This window comes from Ictalurus punctatus, chromosome 4 (assembly GCF_001660625.3).
Source record: "Ictalurus punctatus breed USDA103 chromosome 4, Coco_2.0, whole genome shotgun sequence".
In the NCBI taxonomy this organism is placed as follows: Eukaryota; Metazoa; Chordata; class Actinopteri; order Siluriformes; family Ictaluridae; genus Ictalurus; species Ictalurus punctatus.
The window spans coordinates 3,630,023-3,638,973 of NC_071284.1; the positions used below are offsets into that span (position 1 = coordinate 3,630,023).

Genomic DNA, 8,951 nt, shown 5'->3' on the forward strand with positions numbered 1-8,951 from the left:
AGGGGTCAAATACTTATTTCCCTCATTAAAATGCAAATTAATTTATAAAATTTTTGACATGCGTTTTTCTGGATTTTTTTGTTGTTATTCTGTCTCTCACTGTTCAAATACAACTACCATTAAAATTATAGAATGATCATTTCTTTGTCAGTGGGCAAACGTACAAAATCAGCAGGGGATCAAATACTTTTTTCCCTCACTGTATATATATATATATATATATATATATATATATATATATATATATATATATATATATATATATATATATATATATATATATATATATGTGTGTGTGTGTGTGTGTGTGGGGTATGACCCAACTTTTCCTTAATTTCCAGCGGCCTTCACTTATCAAGCTGGATACAAACAGATGTAAATAATCATAAATTGTTCTTAGGAGCATTTACACAAGAAATTTGGTATTGATGAAAATCCTGAAATTTTCAGAAAAACACTCGTAAACTCCTTGTGCTCCTGGGTGTGTGTAAATTTTACATCCAACTAACTAATATAAACCTTGATTAATCAGCTTCAAAACATTTGCCTGCTGCACTTTTATATATGGACTACACAGTCAGGTTTAAACCACTGGGTGTCACTAAATGGAAATGAGGTGTGGTGTGGATGCCCTTCACAGGTGATTGGCATTCATCAACATACACACGTGACTGATAAATTAAGCCTAGTAATTGTCAGTAATTTATTTAGTAGATTAGTCATTTTATTCATATATACTATATCAATATTGACATGTTCTATTATCAGTCTTTCATAATGCATTTGATCTGACTTTCACTGCAGTCAAGCAGTGCTTCATTTTTAGTGGAAAAATATCGGTTTTAAACCTGTGCACTCTTGACGGAGCAAGATTTCCGAGTTTGAGCAGCGGGAAAACCCTCCTCTTTTATTCACTGAAAAGAGAGCACTGGTGGACATTATTACTCGCTTTTGTGTAGAAATATTAAAGCTTAAAAACTGTCATTTTGAAGTAAAACATATACGCTAATGTAATAAATAAATGCTTTTCAAATATCAAGACATGTTTATCATTCAGTGACAATAACATCAAAATATATCTCACATTCGGCGCTACTATCACACAGGAGGAGATAATCGCTCTTCCGTCATTTGTTTTCAATAAGAGGTGGGTGAGCAGGAAAAACAAAGTGTGTAGAGTGACAGGTTGGAGACATCCGAGATGCAAACTTGTGCCTTTGATGCAAAATTTCTCACCTTCTGAGGGAGAGAGAATGGCATGAGGAATGGACTACATTCCCAGTTTGGCTAGCAAATAGTTGACATAGAAGTGGGAAATGAGCACATTATATGGTTAATCTTTCTCAGATTGCAATTAAATTACCATCTTGGATGTAGCATGCTGTTGCCATGGATACCTTGCAAGAAATGGAAAGATTTGAATGTTGTTGGCATGAAACAACATTCTGAAGAGAAAGCCCGGTGGAACAGAGAGCGATTTGTCACCTCTCCTATGAAAAGCCTTCTTTTTGTTCTACAGGATCCAGTGGAGAAGGTTTCATAGTAGTAACCCTGTTATTTCAGCATTCTCTTTAGCATATATCCCTAGCTCTTTTGCCTTGCAGTGCCCTTGTTATAGCACAAAAAAACCAGCATAACTACGATTATCAACTTGTGAATAATTACATTGCACTAAATGTGAAAATACTGCTAATTTCATCTATTTATATATAACAAATTCTAATATTTAATTCTGTATATTCTGGTTCGAATACACAGCAGGTTTTCTCTCCTTCCCATGCAAACCTTAGAGTTTACAATGTTTTTGCATATGTTTACATTAAGTGATGTGTGGTTGGGAGAAGTGTGCTGAGTTGGCACAGACGAGAGGAAAGATTGACAGAACTCAGATCCTTCAAAGCAGAGAAGATGAAATTCATTTCGATTTTCTTCCTGGTAGGAAGTTGTGGCTTGGTTGAAGGTATGATAAAAGAGTATATTCACTATCCTGGTGCAACAGATTGGAATAATGCTCAGCGAATCTGCAGAGAACACCACACTGATCTGGCTACCATCAGCACCGCAGAGGAACAGCAGCGACTTGTAGAGAGTTTTAATTTCAGCAGTGGGCCAGCTTGGATTGGGTTGTACAGAGAAAGTGTAAACTCAGCATGGCAGTGGTCTCATGGAGAGCCAGTTTCTTTCTTACCATGGTATCCTGACTATCCTGATAACATTAATTACATTTACACTCGTAATGGAAAAACTTATGACCGATACAAAACCTGTGCTTTTTTGGAACAAGGACAATGGAAAAACAATTTCTGTTGGGCGCGTTATCCATACTACTGTTATAGATATTTGATTTTGGTGAATGAGAGCAAGACTTGGGAGGAAGCTCTTCGGTACTGCACCACTAAGTACACCGGCTTGGCCTCTCTGCCCTACGCCACACAAGTGCTTCAGGCAAAAACGGAGCTTGCACTGACCCAAACAGAGAGTGTGTGGACCGGCCTGCGCTTCATGGATGGAAACTGGTTCTGGCTGAGTGGAGAGCCAACGCAGAGCCTGGATTTACTTCCATCATGTCCAGCTCATCCTTATCGCTGCGGAGCTCTCAACAACAACACAAACATCTGGGAGAACCGAGACTGCAACGAGAATCTGAATTTCCTCTGCTACTGGAAGTGAGTAATAAATACCCAGAACAAGTCAGGATTTTATAAAAGTTAATCCTAATGACATCAAACATTCAAACATCAGCTCTTAAAATAAATCTGTTATATGTATATTTGTGTTTTATTATACAGTATTATGTAGTGATCTCTGGCTGCACCCCTGCATTACATGTAAGTATCAGTTTACAGCCTTATCAAATATACATTAAAGATGCAGACAATGAAGCAACACTGTGTTCTCTCTCTGAACAGATGACTTTCCACAAGAAGAAATCTCCTACAGGAAGATTACATGCATGACACTTTTCTTTTTTTTCTTCTTTATTGATTAAGATGTATCATATGTTTGGCTTTCCTTATTTACAGGTAATTTATATAGCATTGAAACTGAATGGCAGGCTTAGATAGAAAGATAGATAGATAGATAGATGTGTGGTATGGCCCAAGTTTTCCTTAATTTCCAGTGGCCTTCATTTATCAAGCTGGATACAAACAGACGTAAATTATCATCAATTGTTCTTAGGAGCATTTACACAAGAAATTTGGTATTGATGAAAATCCTGAAATTTTCAGAAAAACACTCGTATCCTCCTTGTGCTCCTGGCTGTGTGTAAATTTTACATTCAACTCACTAACTAACATAAACCTTGATTGATCAGCTTCAAAACATCATTTGCCTGCTGCACTTTTATATACGGACTACACAGTCAAGTTTAAACCACTATTTAGCAGATTAGTCGTTTTATTCATATATACTATATCAATATTGACATGTTCTATTATCAGTCTTTCATAATGCATTTGATCTGACTTTCACTGCAGTCAAGCAGTGCTTCATTTTTAGTGGAAAAAGATCGGTTTTAAACCTGTGCAGTCTTGACGGAGCAAGATTTCCGAGTTTGAGCAGCGGGAAAACCCTCCTCTTTTATTCACTGAAAAGGGAGCACTGGTGGTGTTACGCCACGGCCAGCAGATGGCACTGCGGCACGGCTTCTGACTGGTCACGTGACTCTTTTGCTTTCGTTTGCGTCCTGCTTGGACATTGATTTAAGTCTGATCATGTCTCTGATTTGCCCCAGGTGTCCATGTTTTGGGTTAATCAGGTTTGCTATTTAAACCCCCCATGTGACTGTGCACTTCGCGCAGTATTATAGTTGGCGCCAAACGTCCTATGCGGTTCCCGTTAGTGGTTGAGTACGATAGTGAATGCGTTAGCATGTTAAGCGGTCTGGTTTCCTGCCCTTTTTTCTAGCCACGATACCAGTTTCTTGTTTTCCTGGTGAAGACCGCGTTTCCTGTGTTTGTTTATCTACTGTTAAATAAAGACTTTGACCTGCACCTGAATCCGCCTCCAGTCCCGATTCGTAACAGGTGGACATTATAACTGTCATTTTGAAGTAAAACATATACGCTAATGTAATAAATAAATGCTTTTCAAAAATCAAGACATGTTTATTATTCAGTGACAATAACATCAAAATATATCTCACATTCGGCGCTACTATCACAGAGGAGGAAATAATCGCTCTTCCGTCATTGGTTTTCAATAAGAGGTGGGTGAGCAGGAAAAACAAAGAGCGTAGAGTTGCAGGTTGGAGATGTGCAAGATGCAAACTTGTTACTTTGATGCAAAATTTCTCACCTTCTGAGGGAGAGAGAACGGCATGAGGAATGGATTACATTCCCAGTCTGGCTAGCAAATAGTTGACACAGAAGAAGGAAATGAGCACATTATATGGTTAATCTTTCTCAGATTACAATTAAATCACAATCTTGGATGTAGCATAGCTAGCTAGCATGTAAGCGTACATTTATATTTGAGTAAAATGACGAAAAAATGTGGGCAAAATGTAGGACTTATCATTTTTTCATGGTTAAATATAGCCTATTTTTGACCAGTAGTCGTGGACATGCTGTTGCCATGGATACCTTGCAAGAAATGGAAAGATTTGAATGTTGTTGGCATAAAACAACATTCTGAAGAGAAAGCCCGATGGAACAGAGAGCGATTTGTCACCTCTCCTATGAAAAGCCTTTTATTTGTTCTACAGGATCCAGTGGAGAAGGTTTCATAGTAGTAATCCTGTTATTTCAGCATTCTCTTTAGCATATATCCCTAGCTCTTTTGCCTTGCAGTGCCCTTGTTATAGCACAAAAAAACCAGCATAACTATGATTATCAACTTGTGAATAATTACAATGCACTAAATGTGAAAATACTGCTAATTTCATCTATTTATATATAACAAATTCTAATATTTAATTCTGTATATTCTGGTTTGAATATACAGCAGGTTTTCTCTCCTTCCCATGCAAACCTTAGAGTTTACAATGTTTTTGCATATATTTATATTAAGTGATGTGTGGTTGGGGGAAGTGTGCTGAGTTGGCACAGACGAGAGGAAAGATTGACACAACTCAGATCCTTCAAAGCAGAGATGATGAAATTTGTTTCGATTTTCTTCCTGGTAGGAAGTTGTGGCTTGGTTGAAGGTATGATAAGAGAATATATTCACTATCCTTACACAACAGATTGGTATAATGCTCAGCAAATCTGCCGAGAACACCACACTGATCTGGCTACCATCAGCACCACAGAGGAACAGCAGCGACTTGTAGAGAGTTTTGGTTTCAGCAGTGGGCCAGCTTGGATTGGGCTGTACACAGAAAGTGTAAACTCAGAGTGGCAGTGGTCTCATGGAGAGCCAGTTTCTTTCTTACCATGGTATCCTGACTATCCTGATAACATTAATTACATTTACATTCGTAATCGAAAAATTTATGACCGATACGAAAGCTGTGCTTTTTTGGAACAAGGACAATGGAAAAACAATTTCTGTGGGGCACGTTATCCATACTACTGTTATAGATATTTGATTTTGGTGAATGAGAGCAAGACTTGGGAGGAGGCTCTTCGGTACTGCACCACTAAGTACACCGGCTTGGCCTCTCTGTCCTACGCCACACAAGTGCTTCAGGCAAAAACGGAGCTTGCACTGACCCAAACAGAGAGTGTGTGGACCGGCCTGCGCTTCATGGATGGAAACTGGTTCTGGCTGAGTGGAGAGCCAACGCAGAGCCTGGATTTACTTCCATCATGTCCAGCTCATCACTGCGGAGCTCTCAACAACAACACAAACATCTGGGAGAACCGAGACTGCAACGAGAATCTGAATTTCCTCTGCTACTTGAAGTGAGTAATAAATATCCAGAACAAGTCAGGATTTTATAAAAGTTAATCCTAATGACATCAAACATTTAAACATCAGCTCATAAAATAAATCTGTTATATGTATATTTGTGTTTTATTACACAGTATTATGTAGTGATCTCTGGCTGCACCCCTGCATTACATGTAAGTATCAGTTTACAGTCTCATGAAACATACATTAAAGATGCAGACAATGAAGCAACACTGTGTTCTCTCTCTGAGCAGATGACTTTCCACAAGAAGAGATCTCCTACAGGAAGATTACATGCATGACACTTTTCTTCTTTTTTGCTTTTACTTATTAAGATGTATCATATGTTTGGCTTTCCTTATTCATAGGTAATTTATAGCATTGAAACTGAATGTCAGGCTTAGATAGAAAGATAGATAAATAGATCAATAGATAGATAGATAGATGTGGGGTATGACCCAGCTTTTCCTTAATTTCCAGTGGCCTTCATATATCAAGCTGGATACAAACAGACGTAAATTATCTTCAATTGTTCTTAGGAGCATTTACACAAGAAATTTGGTATTGATGAAAATCCTGAAATTTTCAGAAAAACACTCGTATCCTCCTTGTGCTCCTGGCTGTGTGTAAATTTTACATCCAACTAACTAACATAAACCTTGATTGATCCGCTTCAAAACATCATTTTCCTGCTGCACTTTTATATACAGACTACACAGTCAAGTTTAAACCACTATTTAGTAGATTAGTCATTTTATTCATATATACTATATCAATATTGACATGTTCTATTATCAGTCTTTCATAATGCATTTGATCTGACTTTCACTGCAGTCAAGCAGTGCTTCATTTTTAGTGGAAAAAGATCGGTTTTAAACCTGTGCACTCTTGACGGAGCAAGATTTCCGAGTTTCCTGCTCTTTTATTCCTCCCTTTTTAATAAAAGGTTATTCACTAAAAAGAGAGCACTGTTGGACATTATTACTCGCTTTTGTGTAGAAATATTAAAGCTTAAAAACTGTCATTTTGAAGTAAAACATATATGCTAATGTAATAAATAAATGCTTTTCAAAAATCAAGACATGTTTATTATTCAGTGACAATAACATCAAAATATCTCTCACATTCGCTGCTGCTATCACACAGGAGGAGATAATCACTCTTCCGTCATTTGTTTTCAATAAGAGGTGGGTGAGCAGGAAAAACAAAGTATGTAGAGTTGCAGGTTGGAGACATCCGAGATGCAAACTTATGCCTTTGATGCAAAATTTCTCACCTTCTGAGGGAGAGAGAACGGCATGAGGAATGGACTACATTCCCAGTTTGGCTAGCAAATAGTTGACACAGAAGCAGGAAATAAGCACATTATATGGTTAATCTTTCTCAAATTGCAATTAAATCACCATATTGAATGTAGCATATCTAGCTAGAATGTAAGCGTGCATTTATATTTGGGTAAAATGACAAAAAAATGTGGTCAAAATGTAGGACTTCTCATTTTTTCATGATTAAATATAGCCTATTTTTGACCAGTAGTCATGGACATGCTGTTGCCATGGATACCTTGTAAGAAATGGAAAGGTTTGAATGTTGTTTGCATGAAACAACATTCTGAAGAGAAAGCCCGGTGGAACAGGGAGCTATTTGTCACCTCTCCTATGAAAAGGCTTTTATTTGTTCTACAGGATCCAGTGGAGAAGGTTCATAGTAGTAACCCTGTTATTTCAGCATTCTCTTAAGCATATATCCCTAGCTCTTTTGCCTTGCAGTGCCCTTGTTATAGCACAAAAACCAGCATAACTACGATTACCAACTTGTGTGTAGTTTCAATGTACTCAATATGAAAATACTGCTAATTTCATCTATTTATATGCATGTAACTATACAAATGAATTCTACTTGTTCACTTCTTGTGAAATAAATAAAATGATTCTACAAATCTGGTTTCCTCAGTATTAATAATATGTTTTACTTATATAGCACCATTCCACAGCTCAAGGACACTTTACATTCCAAACAAATAGACATAGGAGAAGAACCACACCAAAACAAACAAACAACCAACCATACAACAAATCAATGACAAATAATCCAGCTGTTAAGAGAAGATACAAAGTACTGAAGAAATAAAAGTGTTTTGAGTTGTGATATAAAAGTCGAGATAGAGCGAACATATCGGAGGTTCTGGGTAGGGATGTCACATTACCAAAAATCTAGTAGTCGGTACCGATACCACCAAAAGTACATGATACTCGATATCAAGTCGATACCACGGTGGGGTTTAAATTATTTTTTTTTTAAATAAAATATATATAAATAAAATTTCAAACTCCTGGAGGACATCCTCCTCTGGCTGATACTGGCAAAGATAGTGTGTGTGTGTGTGTGTGTGTGTGTGTGTGAGAGAGATATTAGTTATCAAACACTGTCTGACAATGACTTATAAGTGCTAAGTCTTAACAAGTGCTAAGGTGCACTCCTAAACCCGCTCATGTGCGTGCGCGCGCACACACACACACACCTTATACTCTGAATGCAAGCATTAGTTTAAATTCACTGACATGAAGGCAGGTCTCAGAGATTTATTAAAAGCATTAACAGTTCAATAATTATTAGTGACATTAGGCTACAGTTTGCTGACAGGACACGGGCTGAATGGTGATGCATGGTGGTCGATTAGGAGGTAGTTTATAACATTGCAATGTGCTAGCATCGTTAACAAATAACCGGCTATCGCAAACATTACATGGGGCATAACGTTAGTTGGTTCCAGGTGTTTCCTCGCTTTGTTTGAAAATAACGATAGCATCGGTTGCACACCATCAACCGATTCTCTTTTTCCTCTCAACGAGTCGGGGCGGAGCTAAAATTGTTAAGCTAAGCTAATCTTCTGTAGTTTTTGCCGTGTGCTTGTAGGCGTTCTGCTTCTTTTTCTTCTTCACCACTTGTGGACCGACTAATACACTTGCGCGCATGTGAGGCCCCCTTCAGTTCCCGGAAGAATTGAAACCTCGGTACCTTTATTACAATCGCAATAGCTTTTACACGCTCTTGTGCAAATGTTTACAGGGGTTTACTCAGGGACTTTTAAACCGAAGTGTTGAAGCACACCC

General features: G+C 37.8%; 2 protein-coding genes across 2 annotated transcripts; both read left to right on the forward strand.

Annotated features, from left to right (window-relative positions):
* Nucleotides 1-1,851: 1,851 nt before the first annotated feature.
* Nucleotides 1,852-3,999, forward strand: LOC108263912 (macrophage mannose receptor 1). Its single transcript, XM_047154684.1, has 3 exons — nt 1,852-2,666; nt 2,790-2,828; nt 2,910-3,999. The coding sequence occupies exons 1-2, from the start codon at nt 1,909-1,911 to the stop codon at nt 2,797-2,799; spliced, it is 768 nt and encodes a 255-aa protein (XP_047010640.1). The 5' UTR covers nt 1,852-1,908; the 3' UTR covers nt 2,800-2,828; nt 2,910-3,999.
* A 433-nt stretch (nt 4,000-4,432) lies between these two features.
* Nucleotides 4,433-7,842, forward strand: LOC108263913 (C-type lectin galactose-binding isoform-like). Its single transcript, XM_053677839.1, has 3 exons — nt 4,433-5,849; nt 5,973-6,011; nt 6,093-7,842. The coding sequence occupies exons 1-2, from the start codon at nt 5,095-5,097 to the stop codon at nt 5,980-5,982; spliced, it is 765 nt and encodes a 254-aa protein (XP_053533814.1). The 5' UTR covers nt 4,433-5,094; the 3' UTR covers nt 5,983-6,011; nt 6,093-7,842.
* Nucleotides 7,843-8,951: the final 1,109 nt, after the last annotated feature.

What these genes read in the sequence shown, in the direction of transcription:
- LOC108263913 (XM_053677839.1), top strand. Translation starts at nt 5,095, where the DNA reads ATGATGAAATTTGTTTCGATTTTCTTCCTGGTAGGAAGTTGTGGCTTG.
- LOC108263912 (XM_047154684.1), top strand. Translation starts at nt 1,909, where the DNA reads ATGAAATTCATTTCGATTTTCTTCCTGGTAGGAAGTTGTGGCTTGGTT.